Consider the following 16,991-nt stretch of genomic DNA (forward strand, 5'->3'; position numbering starts at 1 on the left):
ATCCTTAAAGGCTCTTTTGGGGTGATGGGGATGGAGGCTGGTATTAACATATAGATTCTAAACTTTTTTTTTTTTTACGGTACGCGTTGTGGCCTCTCCCATTGCGGAGCACAGGCTCCGGACGCGCAGGCTCGGCCATGGCTCATGGGCCCAGCCGCTCCGCGGCATGTGGGATCTTCCCAGACCGGGGCACGAACCTGTGTCCCCTGCATCGGCACGCAGACTCTCAACCACTGCGCCACCAGGGAAGCGATTCTAAACTTTATAAGAACATGTAAACGACCTAAAATAGTGCAAACAAATCTTAAAAATGAAGAATAAAGTTGCACTACCTGATTCAAAACTTAATATAGAGCTACAATAACCAAGAATGTGAGGTATAATTATAGACATAAAGGTCAAAATAACAGAAAACAACGTTTAAATAGATATATACCCAGTTCAATTTTACACCTAAAATTGTTTATAACCAGTTTATAACCACTGTTTATAACCAGTTCAACTAATTTGCAACATTGGTAGCAAAGCAATTCAATGGGGAAAGGAAAGTCTTTTAAACAGATGGTATGGAAAAATTAGATAAATGCATAGGAAAAATATTAATCTTGGCTCCTACCTTGTATCATATACAAAAATTGACTTGTAATAGAAAACAGACCAATGTAAAAACAAATACTTCTAGAAGAAAACATAAAAGAATATTTTCATGACCTTGGGGTAGACAAAGATTTCTTAAACAGAACCCAGAAAACACTAAACATAAAAGAAAATAATAACCTAAACTAAAAGGACTGCTCATCAATGATATCTTTAAGAAAATAACTCAAGCTTTAGACTGGGAGAAAAATTTCATGATACATATGTGACAATGGATGTACATCTGGAAGAGCCCCATTTAAAAGTGAACAAAGGACCTGACACTTCAGAAAAGGAGATACATGAGTAACTAATAAGCACATGAAAAAGAGCTTGAATCAGTAGTCATCAAGGAAATGCAACTTAGAACTGTAGTGAGACACCATTTCACATATACTAGAATGGCTAAATTGAGAAAGACTGACCACACTGGATGTTGGTGAGGATAGAAACAACTGGAGCCTTAACTCATTGTTAGGAATGTAAAATTGTAAAACCACTTTAAAAAACTGTTTGGCAGTTTCTTATAAAGTTATATAAACCTACCTTATGACATAATAATTCCACTCCTAGGTATTTACCCAAGATAATAAAAACCTAAGTCTACAAAAAGACTTATACAAGAGATGTTTATAGCAGCCTTACTTATATAGTCAAAATATGCAAAACCCAGGGCTTCCCTGGTGGCGCAGTGGTTAAGAATCCGCCTGCCAATGCAGGGGACATGGGTTCAAGCCCTGGTCCAGGAAGATCCCACATGCCTTGGAGCAACTAAGCCCGTGTGCCACAACTACTGAGCCTGGACTCTGGAGCCTGCGAGCCACAACTACTGAGCCCATGGGCACAACTACTGGAGCCCATGCTCTGCAACAAGAGAGGCCACTACAATGAGAAGCCTGCACACCGCAACTAAGAGTAGCCCCTGCTTGCTGCAACTAGAGAGAGTCCATGCGCAGCAATGAAGACCCAAAACGCAGCCAAAAAACCCCCACAAATCCATTCATTGATTCATTCATCAAATAGCAATTGATCATCTTCTGTGTGCCATGCCCTGTCCTAGGACTTTGCTTTAATAATGAAAAAAAAACCAAAACAAAACATGCAAAACCCAAATGTCTATCACGAGGAGAACAGATAAACAAATTCTGGTATATATATATATATATATATATATATATATATATATATATATATATAATGGAACACTACTCATCAATAAAAACAATGAACTTCTGATACACACAACAGGGCCAATCTCAAAAACACGTTAAGTGGGGCTTCCCTGGTGGCACAGTGGTTGAGAGTCCGCCTGCCAATGCAGGGGACGCAGGTTCGTGCCCTGGTCCGGGAAGATCCCACATGCCGCGGAGCGGCTGGGCCCGTGAGCCATGGCCGCTGAGCCTGCGCGTCCGGAGCCTGTGCTCCGCAACGGGAGAGGCCACAACAGTGAGAGGCCCGCGTATCACAAAACAAAAAACAAAAAACACGTTAAGCGAAAGAAGCTAGACCCAAAAGAGTGTGCACTGTATGATCCTAGTTATACGAAGTTCAAGAACAGGAAGATTAACCTATGGTGACAGAAATCACCCGTGGAGATAGGAACTAATTGGAAGAGAGAATGAAGGACCTTTGCAAGGTAAAGGAAAATGGAAATGTTCCATATCTTATTGAGGTGATGGCTATAGGAGTGTATGTCATCTGTCAACACTCATCGAATTGTATACCTAAGATCTGATTACTTCACTTTATTTATGTAAATTTTACCTAAAAAACAAAACAAAACACCAAATCTCTCATACAGCCCCAAATACCACAGGAAAAGATTAATGACAAACAGAAAAAGAGACAAAGGCTTTAATTTACAAGAGGTATCACAAATCAGTAAGAAATAAACAACTTAATTTAAAAAATGGACAATGGTCAAGGAGTTCATAGAAAAATAATAAAAAGCGTTTAACAAATTCTAAATGATGCTAAAACTTACTTCTAGTTAAAGAAATGCAAATTAAAATAAAATACCACTTTCCATCCATCAAATGGCAAAATTTTAAAGTTTGATAATACCCAGTGTTGGTGAGGCTGTTAGGAAACAAATATTCTCATGCTCATTAGTGTAAGATTAAATTGGTGCAATCTGTAGCAGTTAGCACTATACTTACATTGTGATTTAATTTTAATTTTAGCAAAACATCATCTGTCCAATTAAGTTAGAGCTAATTTGAATTTTATTTTTTTAATTTAAAATTCATTCTATAAATTTGTTTTTGCTTTATATTTGCATACATGATTTTAATATATGAAGCTTATTCCTAGCTCTTTGCACATTTAAGTAACTTTTTAAAAAGGGTACTTGCTAGTGGGGAGCCCCAATATGCTGAGTAGAGGCTTACTCCAAGGTTAGAGTGACACCCCCAAAACAGTAATTTTGGCACTTTTAACAGCCTTATTTGGGCACAGTGAATCAATACTATTGAATGGAATCTTGAAGAAAAAGAAGAAAACAGCTTGTTAGCTCTAGCGGGGAGATTATTTTGAAGTGAAAACAAAGTACAAAAGCAGAACACTGATCTAGGGAATGGAGGACAAGGAAGCCTGCAAAGGAGCCATTTATTTAAAAAGGTCTGAGTGGGGAAACAAGTTGAAACTTCGAGTGGTTAGATTCTCAAAATGTTGAAAGCAAATATCCCATTTCTCAATTCATGTTTTAAAAAGTTTTGAACTTCATTGATAAAAGTTTATTTAAATATTTATACTGCTCAGATAAATTCCAAATATTTGTCTTGTAATAATGCTCATGGAAAAGATGTATGCAAATCTGTGACCAATTCATAATGTCATATATTTTACCTGTCTACAAGTAGAATATCACTTGTTATAATTAAAAGATCCAGGCAATCTTCCAGTTCCTTGTTACGGTCACTTGTCTGTACTAGACTCATCAACAAACAGAGCTTGAGCAAATTGTAAGTCCCAGGAGGAACAATTTGTGATGCAAAGACATTGGCAAGTATTGCTGTAAACTTCCAGTACGAGCTGGAAGTCAAAGAGAGGAGACACCTGAAATTGTCGCTAATTCCTGAAGGAACTGAAAGTAAATATTACATATATGTTAAAAAGAGTTTTTTAAAACAAGAAAATGATATTATAGACATCTAATTCCATTTATCTAAAATATTATCAAATTGCAGTTCTTTTAATGATGCCACATTCAAATTATTACAATGATATTAAATTATGATCAGAGGTCACTCTGGTCTATCATTTCTATCCCAAGGAATGCAGTAAGAAGCAGCAGTCAACCTTTGTGCCCACACAGACTGGCTGTGGGTTGCAAGCAAATCTCTCATTTTTCTCCTTTTAAGTAAGACCTATGTGAGCAAAGCCAGATCATGGGGCTCTTGTACTGCAGTGTTTGCTTCTACATATCTATGTTTGAAATATTATCACCTTTAGTGAGGTCTAAAAAGCAGAATGGGAAATATTTGATTATTGCTGTTAAAAGGGGAGATTTATACTCTACTACTTCAACATATACTGTAACATTCTAGACCTTCTCCACTACCTTATTCTGTCCAACTCCTGAAAGAGATGAGTGTTTTAATCCAGTTGGTCAGTTTGGGAGAAACAGCTGTGCACATGTAACCCAGTCCCTTTCTCCTTCCTCTTAGGCTGTCATCACAGGGCAATGATTTCTTCTACTCATCAATGCCCATGGACCAAGGGAGGCCTACATTAGTGTAGCTCTTGCCACATTTGGGTGGTTAAATCTGCCTAATTCTGGAGTTCAGCAGGAGAAAGTACACTTCACCTACATATATATCATGTTCTGCCACCAAATCAGTAAATCTTAAAGCACTTCACAGCAGAAAATATTTTAAATATCTTTAAAATGCCTATTGTTCATTAGTAGTTTCTTTCTTCAATATTTTTATTCTTTTAAGAAGTTTTTCTCAGGAATTCCCTGGTTGTCCAGTGGTTAGGACTCTGTGCTTCCAATGCAGGGGGCATGGGCCCGATCCCTGGTCGGGGAACTAAGATCCCCACAAACCACACATCGCAGCCAAAAAATAAATAAATAAATAAAGCTTTCTCTTCTAAATAAGCAGAGGTATCTAGAATCCATTGCATTTAAATTCAACTTGGGCCTCTGTTATTACAGATGGTTATCTAGGGAACAGAAAAAAAACTAACTTCATTATTTAAGATTTAAATAGCCTGTCCTATATTTAGATATTTGTGTGCCAAGTTAAGAGTAGGTCTGCTCTCCGCTTTTGTTTACTTAATTCTTAATTAGGTTGCAAGGAAATTATCAGTAATAAGGGTGATATTTTGGGGACCAACTGCCTTTCTCTTTTGTCTTATTTCTCGATTGGTTCAAAACTCAGCTGAGGAAAAGGATGCCATTTTTTTCGGCTCTTTTTCTCAGACCACAACAGTTACTTAGTTAGAAAACAAAGGGCTGGATAGAAAAACCTTTAAACTAATCTCTAACTCTTGGCATCTTAACACGTTTTTCTTGTTGGTAATTATTAAAAAAAAAAAAAAATCTAGGGGCTTCCCTGGTGGCGCAGTGGTTGAGAGTCCGTCTGTCGATGCAGGGGACACAGGTTCGTGCCCTGGTCCAGGAAGATCCCACATGCCGTGGAGCGGCTGGGCCCGTGAGCCATGGCCGCTAAGCCTGCGCGTCTGGAGCCTGTGCTCTGCAACGGGAGAGGCCACAGCAGTGAGAGGCCTGCGTACCACCAAAAAAAAAAAAAAAAAAAATCTAAGTAAGGTTTAGCCAAAAGAAAGGAGTCCTTCCTGTGGGCAAGGTTTCACATTATCTTGCTTTATTTCCTTTGCAGCATTTATTATCTAAAATTGTCTTATTAATTAGTTTACAGATTTATTGACTGTCTACCATATGATTTAAGAGTAGGAACCCTGACTGTCCTCATCACAACTGTATCCCTAGTGCTTTGAAGAGTGTCCAGCACATAGGCAACCAATACTTATTTCCTGAACAAATGGATTTAAATTTAAATATTTGTTAATATATGATACTAACATTTTTCTTACCTTTTGGATTGAAAAAAGTGATACTATTTGCCTCTATACAGAGAGCAGTTTGTGATGTTTTTACACAGGTTGGAATTCCAATAATCTTATACTCATTTCCTATATTCATTTCATTCACTAATTCATCTAAAATTGTTAAACACAAAAGAAAATAACTATTTACTAAACGAAACTTTTACATGATCATATGGTTCAAAGATCTAAAACCAGTAACAATTCAGTAGTTCAATTAGTTGCTAAGTATTTACTTTTGTTTAGTATAATATGCATATTGAGTGGCATTAATATCAATACTGTCAAAGTGACTATACTAACCAAGGCAATCTACAGATTCCATGCAATCCCTATAAAATTACCAGTGGCATTTTTCACAGAACTAGAACAAAAAATCTTAAAATTTGTATGGAGACACAGAAGACCCCAAATAGCCAAAGCAATCTTGAGAAAGAAAAACAGAGCTGGGGGAATCAGGCTTCCTGACTTCAGACTATACTACAAAGCTCTAGTCATCAAAACAGTATGGTACTGGCACAAAAATAGAAATATAGATCAATGGAACAGGATAGAAAGCCCAGAAATAAACTCATGCACCTATGGTCACTTAATATATGACAAAGGAGATAAGACTATACAATGGAGGAAAGACAGTCTCTTCAGTAAATGATGCTGGAAAAACTGGACAGCTACATATACATAAATGAAATTAGAACATTCTTTAACACCATACACAAAAATAAACTCAGAACAGATTAAAGACCTAAATGTGAGACTGGACACTATAAAACTCTTAGAGGAGAACATAGGCAGAACACTCTCTGGCATAAATCACAGCAATATCTTTTTTGATCCATCTCCCAGAGAAATGGAAATAAAAACAAAAATAAACAAATGGGACCTAATTAAACTCAAAAGCTTTTGCACAGCAAAAGAAACCATAAACAAAATGAAAAGACAACCCACAGAATGGGAGAAAATATTTGCAAATGATGTGACTGACAAGGGATTAGCCTCCAAAATTTACAAACAGCTCATGCAGCTTAATATCATCAAAACAAACAACCCAATCAAAAAATGTGCAGAAGACCTAAATAGACATTTCTTCAAAGAAGACATACAGATGGCCAAGAAGCACATGAAAAGATGTTCAACATTGCTAATTATTAGAGAAATGCAAATCAAAACTACAATGAGATACCACCTCACACCAGTCTGAATGCCTATCATCAAAAAAATCCACAAACAACAAATGCTGGAGAGGGTGTGGAGAGAAAGGACCCCTCCTACACTGCTGGTGGGAATGTAAATTGATACAACCACTATGGAGAACAGTATGGAGGTTTCCTAAAAAACTAATAATAGGACTACCATATGATCCTGCAATCCCACTCCTGGGCATATATCTGGAGAGAAACATGGTCCGAAAGGATGCATGCACTCCAATGTTCATTGCAGCACTGTTTATAATAGCCAAGACACGGAAGCAACCTAAATGTCCATTGACAGAGGAATGGATAAAGAAGATGTGGTACATATGTACAATGGAATATTACTCAGCCATTAAAAAGAGTGAAATAATGCCATCTGCAGCAACATGGATGGACCTGGAGATTGTCATACTGAATGAAGTCTGACAGAGAAAGGGAACTATCATATGATATTGCTTATATGTGGAATCTAAAAAGAAATGATACTAATGAATTTATTTACAAAACAGAAACAGACTCACAGACTTAGAGAACGAACTTATGGCTACCAGGGGGGACGTGGGGGGAGAAGGGATAGTTAGGGAGTGTGGGATTGACATGTACACACTGCTGTATTTAAAATGGATAACCAACAAGGACCTACTGTATAACACAGGGAACTCTGCTTAATACTATGTAACAACCTAAATGGGAAAAGAATTTGAAGAACAATAGATACATGTGTATGTATAGCAGAATCACTTTACTGTACACCTGCAACTATCACAACATTGTTAATCAACTATACTCCAATATAAAATTAAAAATTAAAAACAAATAAAACCAGCAACAATTTAGTAGTTCAGTTAGTTGCTAAGTAGTTACTTTTGTTTAGTATACTATGCATATTGAGTGACATTAATAATATAAATTGAGAAAATTTTGTTGCTGATAAATTTTGATACTTATAGGTGATGAATTAACTTCAAGAAGCATGTGACATAGCAACTAGATAGTCTCCTATAATAGTCAAAAGGCAAAATAAGATCACTGTGTTTAAAATGAAACATCTTTCCATTAAATGACAAGAGATGTTAATAAAAATGACCTTATAAGTAATAATTTTATTTGGGAAGAAAATCATTTTAAAAAGTATTATTCACAGTCTATAATATAGGCAAGTCACTTTTATACACATTATCTAATTGTAAACTATAAGACAGATATTGTTATCCCCACTTTATATATGAAGAAACTGAGAGGTTAAGTGATTTGCACGAGGCTAAGTAGTTAAGTAGCAGAACTGAAATTCCCATCTGGGTCTGCCCATGTCTAAAGTCTACCCAGCACAGGGAACTCTACTTAATGCACTATGGTGACCTAAGTGGGAAGGAAATCCAAAAAAGAGGGGATACATGTATATGTATAGCTGATTCATTTTGCTGTACAGTAGAAACTAACACAACATTGTAAAGCAACTATGCTCCAACAAAAATTAATTTAAAAAAAAAGAAAAACAAATACCGTCAATGAAAATGTATCCATTTGTAATACAAATAAACTCTTTTGAATCAAAATAAATAAATAAATAAAGTCTACCCAAAAGACAATTTACTAGATTCCTCTCTCACCTCTACAGACTGAGCAAAGCTTTTGCACAAGTTCAAAATTTATTCTAAAAAACATACGCTAAAAATCTTGAGCCTCCATTATACAGTTAGAATTTGGATGGTTGTAAAACTATGAAAGAAAGGCTTACAAGGAGGAGCAAGGATTAACTTCCCTCTGTGATCAAACACTGATCTCCATTTCTTTCCTCCTCTCTGTTTCTCTCTCTATCTCTCTGTCTCTCTGTCTCTTTTAGAGCCGGAGAGCATATTGATATACCCTGTAGAACTAGATGGGAAGAATCAGCCCCAAGATTTGAGAAAATAAAAACCCCAAACCAAATAAACAAACATTCCCCCTGTCCCACCCCCCAAAAAACCCATGAAGGATACAGTATGAATTACAAGGAGAAAATTAAAGCAGATCATTTTTCAACTGTTCCTTGGAATCGTGGATGTGTCCTGAAGTCAAGAAAGGGTCAAGAGGAAGGCTAGGAGGCTGGGAAGTCTGGGTATCTCTGCTGAAAACCCCCAAAGGCCTGCTTTTATTAATTTAACTTTTAAAAATGTATTTGGGTTCTATTAAGAGTTTATTAGAAGAAAGGGTTTTCTACTAAAATATAAGTTGGATAGTCACTTAAATTTCTATATTGTAATGTACGGTTTGTATATAATAGAATTAAGTAGTTAAAATCATAGACTTTGAAGCTAGAATGCCTGAGTTTGAATCATGGCTGTGCCATGTACTAGCTGTGCCATGTACTAGCTGTGTAACCTTGGAAAAGTTACTTAACTTCTCTGTGTGTCCATTTCTACATTGTAAAATGGAGATAACAATAGAACCTACTTGAAACAGTTGCTGTGACTAAATGAGTTAATATATGTAAAAGTGCCTGGCACATAGTAATTGATATTAAAAATTACCTATTATCATCTGGGCTTACATGCCTGCCTTGTCCTTGCCAGGCCATGGTGAAAAGACTTCTTGTTTGAGTCTCTGCTTTCTAACCCTTGAGTTTCCTACACATGGTTGACATTCAAGATCTCTCTTTACGAAAAGTTTAATTCTTCCAATTTTAGCCCAAGAAAAGAGACTGAACCCCATCCTCATTTTCACAGTTCTGGCTTCTCAACTATGACTCACTCTTCCATGGGTGATTGACACTGATAATGATTTCCTCCTTTATGGCAGAATCTGTCTACTCACAGGTCTTTACCCATGCAGTTCTCAACAGTTAATCATATGTCAATGCTCATTCATTGATTTAACAAACATTTATTGAGTTTTTACTATGTGCAGTAAAAAACCCAAATCCCTACCCTCCTGAAGCTTATAGTTTAAAACAATAACTCCAATATTTATATAAGACATACACATACAATAATGGGAGATTATTACTGTAAATAATTGTGACCCTGAGACTTAGCATAGTGCTTGAGACATAGCAGGTGCTAATATCTTAAGTGAATGTTGTATGACTGAATGAATAATTGCTACATTAGCTAAATATGACTCTTTAAAATACTCAAGGAAGAGAAAACCTATTATTTTCAAGCTTTTGAAGTACCATTTATAATATATAAGCATAAACAAGTCAATTATATAGTTTATATATTTTAGTGCAAATAGAACTTACCTCTGAGGAAGACTGTGAGAGATTGAAACCTAAATGGCTGGTTGTTAGAATATCCTTGAAAAGCACGAAGTGCCTTTGTGGTAATTATTTCAACTATCTGTTTATCTTAAGGCAAAGAGTAAAAAAGAATCAATTATTAGAATATATATTCAATTTAATTTCCACATTAAAATGAGACATTATTTTAAAAATTGTAATTGTAAAACGTAAATGCATTTTTTACCACCAAGTACTCTAAATTTTCTGTCTTCTTGAAGTGAAGATGAACATAGATTACACAAAAAGTCATTTCTTATTGTTGCAGACTCTGTAGCACCAGGTACATGCACTCTTATATACTGAAATCCTGAAAGAAAACAGTTAAGCTAAATTTGCCTTCAGATTTAGCTTTCCATTTTCAATCCTTTAAAATGAATCTAATTCAACATACAATTAAATCAGTTTTGCATGTGGGTTCATAGCAGTTCAATTAACATTTATTGCATGGCTATTTCTTGCCAGGCACTGGTGATATGGATACTTAAGCACACAATTTCAATAGGTGGCAATAAGAAACAGATAATTTCAATATGCAGTATTCATATACAAAGTGTTCAGAGAGAAGAGAGGAGAGGCATCCAACCCAATAAGAGGTGGGGATGAATGGAAAAGATGTCCTGGAAGTTAAGCCAAAGGGTTGAGAGAGGACATTACATGGAGAGGGAACAGCATGAACAGTCATGAAACAGCGTGTGAGAAAAACAAGTACTTCAGCAACACAAGAGCATCTGTTAAATTATAGGGGAGAGGTGTGGAAGAAAGAACGAATTTCAAGATTATGCAAAGCAGACTTGTAAACATTAGGAGACACCTAATTTTACTCCATTCTTTCTATGCTGTGAATGTTTTTTAACTAATTGTAAACATGATTTAAGATTAAACAATAAATTGCTTTGATTTTACATTTTAATATTTACCTTTTGAAAGAGGGCATGCTTCATCTGAACAAAGAAATCTTGCACCTTGTGTATACTTGGTTACAGTTGTCATTGCAATCACAATTCCTTGCATCATATAAAATCTTTGAGATGTATAATCAAGCGGAAACTCACAAAGATCAAGACTATAACTTGGCAGAGGAGGTAAATGTGTTAACTTCAGCAGTATATTAATCTAATAAGAACACAAAAATAGTATTAATAAAAATTGCAGATCCAATTGGACTTACATTACAATATAGTAAGTATATTTGTAGGTTAAATCAAACAGATAATTTGTTAGTAGTATTAGGAAACAATCTTTTGAGCATTAACAGAAAAGTGATTTAAATATAAAATTAAAGATGCAAAATCCTTATAATCTGATATTTTAATTGAAAATATCATTATGAACTCATTTTTCTTTAAAAATACACATTTCTCGCTATATTCACTGAAAAGACTTATTTATAAAACAATGACAACTCAATAGCAACAAACACTTCTAGTGCCCAGATCTCTAAATATAATTTCTCATGAAAAGGAACCAGAGCTCCTTAGGGGAAATGGCTGATTCCATGGGGCAGAAAATACACCAGATGGACCTCCTTGTACATCTCCTTGTGATAGAAACCAGGGGCGCTTAAAAACTAATGAAATGTGTCAAAAGGACATAAGAACAAACTTTAAGGAGCTCCCAATGACCAAAGTTAGATAATATAGGCATCAAAAAGAATGACAAAGATTCATTGAAACCTATCAGATATATTTAAAAATTCATGTAATTCCTCATAATTTAAAAAAGGAAAAACAAACAAAAAATATTGGTCATCATTGGAGGCTGTTATATTTCAACTCATCACTATGAAAATTTATAGATGGAAAGAATCAAACATTCCTTCTACTTTTCCTGTACAAATTGTATTGCAGGGTAACCAAACAGTTGATGAGAGGAAAAACCTCTCTTACAGGATAGTTTCAGCCAGTAAATATAGAAAGTTTGCTAAAATTAGGAAAATCACAATTTTGAAACTCCTAATGAAATAATGGAATCTAGGCAGTGACTATCAATAGCTGCGAAAACCATTAGGTGACAGTTGATGGGAGACTGTATATTAGAGGAATCAGACTGACATCATCTGCACCCACTGCTCAATTGTGGCATTGCTAAAAGTGGGATAACAAACAGGACAGTTCTCCTAATGTAGGGCAGTATGAAACACATGACACTATGATATATTCTCATCAAAATGAGTTGAATTTGAATCTAAGCAAGTCTTTAGAGCCAACTTTTTTCCCAGAAATTTGGTGTCTAGGGGTATAAGTTAAATACTACAAGAACATAATCAGACAAGTCCAGATGAGACATTTTACAGGACAATTAACTAGCTTCTTCAAAAATTCAATGGCATAAAAAAGGAGGGGGAGGAAATGGCTCTAGATTAAAAGAGACTTAGGGAGATGTAAGAACCAGTTATAATGTGTGTACCTTGTTTTAGTCCTGACTTGAACACATCAATTGTGAGACAGTCTTGAGACCCCAACTGGGTAAATTTCAATATGGACTGGATATTAGATGATACCAAGGAATTATTATTTTTTTTGTAAATGGTAATAATGGCATTGTGGTTATATAACAAAAATGTCCACAATTTTTAGAGGTTGATACATACCGAAGTATGTAGGGGTGAAATACAGAATGTATTTTAAAGATTTGCTTTAAAACATTTCAGAAAAAGTGACGATGCCAGTATGGCAAAATATTGCAAACGATTAAATCTGCGTGATAGATATATGGAGGTTCACTGTATTATTCTCTTTATTTGGGGGTATGTTTGAAATGTTTTATTATAAAAATGTTTAATGTTATAAGTGATAAAACAGGAAGTAAAGATGCATATGTAAGATAATTTATTAAACTTTGAAAATATGTTTAAACAAAAAATATATATGAATATAAAAATATTTATTTACAAGGTATCTTGAAAGTATTGTGCCTTAGTTTTCTTTGTTAAATTTAACTAAAACTTACTTGAGCTTCAGTCTGTAATTGTTCAATTAATGAGAGAGTCTTAACAGCAATAAAACAGACCTGTGATTTCAAACAAAAAATCAAAGAAGTTAGCAAAAATTCCATGTGGCATAAAATTATCTCTTTCTTTAACTTACTGATTGAAAAACTTGAGCAGCTTTTAAAGGCTGGTGTAAAATATGATTTCCAAGTTCAGCATCCAACTCAATAATATCAGAGGGATTTATTAAAATACTGAATCGATAGACAGCATAACTTTGTTTTGAATCTGTAAAAATACACAAGTATAAAAATGAGGACAGTTATACGTAGGACTTTAAAGTTTCTAAAATAAAGTCAACTTTGCTGAACATACCACTGTAGGATTTGCAATTGTCTATGAACTTTTGGAGGCCTCCACTTCTGTCAAGATAGATAAGGGCTGCCTCTTTCATTTTTAGATTTGACATTTTCTCCTAGTTAATGATTCTTCTCTTTTACTGAATGATTAAACCACAGCTGCTGGTGAAGACTACAGAGAGTGAAATTCATAGAAAAGACAGGAACACCTAGAAATAAAATAAAAGTTACATTTAAGGATCTATAATAAAACTGTTTAAACTATTAAATGTAAAATTGAGGGTGAAATAAAATAAGGTAAAATTTCCAACTTAAAAAATTCCTGGGAGTTCCCTGGTGTCCTAGTGGTTACGATTCCCGGCTTTCACTGCCATGGCCTGGGTTCAATCCGTGGTCCGGGAACTGAGATCTGGTAAGCCGTGCGATGCACAAAAAAAAAAATCCTACTCAAAGAGAAACAAAACTGGTTTCTCTTGCCAAATGATATTTTTATCAACACTAGGTTATTAGCCTCTCCATAAGATTTCAAATTTAAGAACAGGAGCCTCAAATGTCTCTCTACAGAGTAGGTATACCAAAAATGCTTGTTGAAACTAATATTGGATAATGAGGTCCCCTTGCAGGCGTTGTTTAAAAAAATGAAAGTGGTAAAAGCTGTTTCACAAATTCAATATAAGTAACACAGTATAGCTAGCCTAAGAAGTCTGAAAACCTGGATCTAGATCCAGCATTTGCTAGTTGCTATGGGTAAATCACCCAACCTCTCTTGGTTCATCTGTAGGAAATTAAGGGGTTGTATTAGATGATAAGGCCTCTTCTGGCTTTAAATTTTCTATCAGTGACCAACATAAAACACTAAACCATAGTAATGAGAGTGGAATACGTAAAATTCATTTAAAGACAGCAAACACCAATTGGAAACAATATATGCCAAACATTGTATTAGGGTCTAGGGATAAAATGAATAAAATTGAATCCTGCCTTCAATGGCTGCCAATTTAGAGGAGTCAGAAATAATGACTATCACATGTATTCATTATCAAGTATTTATTGGGCATTTACTATTTATTGGGTATCAGACTGTCCTAGGCACTGGGGATACAAAGATCAGTAAAATATAGTCCCTACTGTTCAGAGAGGACAGTGAGGGAAAATAGATATGTAAAAACTTATAATTCTGTACAACTTACGTGCTATTAAAGAAATATTAATGTACTAGAGAGCACAGAAGGAACAACATACACGAAATAGCTCAGAAAATTTGGGGTCATCCTCGTGTAGGGGTCATAATATTTTCTATTGTTTTAGGACATTTTGATTTAATACAGTGGGGACATAGACATGAAGTGATAAATTCTACTTTAAAGGTGATATTTGATAGGTAAGATGTCACTAATTGAAGGAGAGGTGAAGAGAGGAAGAGAAAGTTTTCCAAGGAGACAGGTAATCCCCCTTCCCCTAATTTTCAGACCCACACTGTTGAATCCATACCCCTGCTCCTTGGAGTTCAGGTCACTTTCAAAAGAAAAGTAATCGAGACTGTCCTTCTCCCTGTTATATGGCGGGGGGTGGGGAGGGGTGGAGGGACGCACTGGGGGAGGGAGCGGGGAGAGAAACTTCGGAGTTTCTCTGTGGCCCTAAGTTCAACCATCTTAAAGTGTGTGCTGTGTTCAGAACGTTCCATCTGTGCTTCATGAGAACATAAGGTTTCCGGGGCCGAATGAAGGGAGGCTGCTAAAAAGGAAATGGCTGGGTGGAGCTCAACCAGATTGAAAAATTTTGAAGTCCACGATGATTATACAGACAAAGGGAAACCATCAAAGTTTTTAACAGGTGAGTAATATGGTCAGATTTTTATTTTGTAAATCAGTACTTGCCGCCAGTGCGGAAAGTGGGTTGGAATAGAGGAAGAAGTGTCAATAATCAGTTTCTAAGTATTGAAAATAGTCCTGGGAGATGGATGGCCCAATCTAGGGCATTAGGGGTGAAATGGAATGGAGGGGCTGGATTCCGGACATTTTTTTTTTTAAAGATTTCACCCTGGACATGGTACCCGGTCTGTGAGAGTGGGTGGATGATGCCGCTCTAATGGAAATATGGAAGCCAGGAGAAGACGAGGGAAATAATAAGGTAAAGCTCCTTTGAAATATGCTGACTCTGACGGGCTCCTGGGACATCCAGATAGAAGCACTGGGGCGACATAAACCAGGGCCTGGCGTTCAGGAACTTAAAAAAGGCTAGAGAGAACGCTGTTCTGGGCATCACCTGGGTAAAGCGGGCGTCGTCCTGGGAGGGGATGCATTTCCAAAGTATGGGAAAGTGGAGGAAAAGACATGGACGCCTTTGGAAAAGCACCCAATAAGCGAACCGGGATAAAATTCTACAGGTCTTCCCACAGCCTAAAGAACCCAAGTGTTGGTTCCCTTGAAACAGACGCGGGGGCGTGTCTTCTCTGAGGGCCGCGGCAGCAAGAAACCACCTCACAACCAAAGTGGATGGAAAGCGAATCCGGCCTCACACCCTGGGCTCCAGGGCCTGTCCCACCCTCAGAAGCAACCTCCAGCACTGCGGACCCCAGCCCAGCAGTGTGTGACCACCCCCCCCCCCGCCCCCCGACTCTTGCACCCACCGAGCTTCACCCGTCGCGCGCCACCTCGAGCCCGGGCCCGGGAACCAGCAGGCCCACGCGCGCATGCGCGCACCTCCCGGCCGTTGGCTGCGTGGAGCCTTCCGGGACCGCCCCTTCCGGTCACCAAGGCAACTACCCTGACATGCTCTCCACCCTTTTTATTAATATAGTCGCTCGTGCTTCCTCCCTGCAGGGCAAAGGATAGAGAGAAAGATAGAGACCCTCGGTTTTCGTTGTTATCGCAGGCCAAGGGTGTCCCTGTTTGTTTAAAAATACTTACTAAAAACTCTCCTGGTGGGAATGCAAAACGGTGGAGACAATTTGGAAAACTTTCCCTGATAAAGAACCACAGAGTTATTTATATGACCCAACAATTGCATGTCACATATTACATATTATACATAGATAATATGAGAGGGAATATAGAACATATGTTGACACAAGTACTTATATGTGAATTTTTAGAGTATTGATGTTTATAGTATTATAATAGCCAAAAAGTGGAAACAACTGATAAATAGGTAAATAAAATGTGGTATATCCATACAACGTAATGTTATTTGGCCATAAAAAGGAATGAGGTCCTAATAATGTGCTACAACATGGATGACCCTTGGAAATACTATGTAAAGCAAAAGATTTAGCTAGATAGGAAAGGCCAAATATTGTATGATTCCGCTTATGTGCAATGTCCCAAATAGACAAATCTGAGAGAGAGAAAATAAATTAGTGGTTGCCTGGGGCTTAAGGGGTGGAGAGTGACTGCTATTGGGTATGTTTTTTTTTTTTCTTTTTAAAATTAAAAATTTTTTTCTTTAATATACATAAAACTTACCACTTTAGGTTAAGAATCCGCCTGTCGGGCTTCCCTGGTGGCGCGGTGGTTGAGAGTCCGCCTGCCGATTCAGGGGAC

At 36.7% G+C, this 16,991-nt stretch overlaps 1 protein-coding gene across 1 annotated transcript in view; it reads right to left on the bottom strand.

Moving 5' to 3' along the window:
• MCMDC2 (minichromosome maintenance domain containing 2) overlaps positions 1-13,559 on the bottom strand; it is a gene marked incomplete at both ends in the record, with an annotated part of 36,052 nt that extends 22,493 nt beyond the window's left edge. Inside the window, 8 exons of the mRNA XM_082675112.1 lie at positions 3,484-3,721; positions 5,695-5,820; positions 10,123-10,227; positions 10,346-10,468; positions 11,079-11,274; positions 13,111-13,170; positions 13,248-13,378; positions 13,466-13,559. Of these exons, the coding sequence (XP_082531238.1) occupies positions 3,484-3,721; positions 5,695-5,820; positions 10,123-10,227; positions 10,346-10,468; positions 11,079-11,274; positions 13,111-13,170; positions 13,248-13,378; positions 13,466-13,559 (1,073 nt within the window). The remainder of the gene's footprint in view (positions 1-3,483; positions 3,722-5,694; positions 5,821-10,122; positions 10,228-10,345; positions 10,469-11,078; positions 11,275-13,110; positions 13,171-13,247; positions 13,379-13,465) is intronic.
• Positions 13,560-16,991: the final 3,432 nt, after the last annotated feature.

Source organism: Grampus griseus (genome assembly GCF_964374135.1).
Source record: "Grampus griseus genome assembly, chromosome: 17".
NCBI lineage: Eukaryota > Metazoa > Chordata > Mammalia > Artiodactyla > Delphinidae > Grampus > Grampus griseus.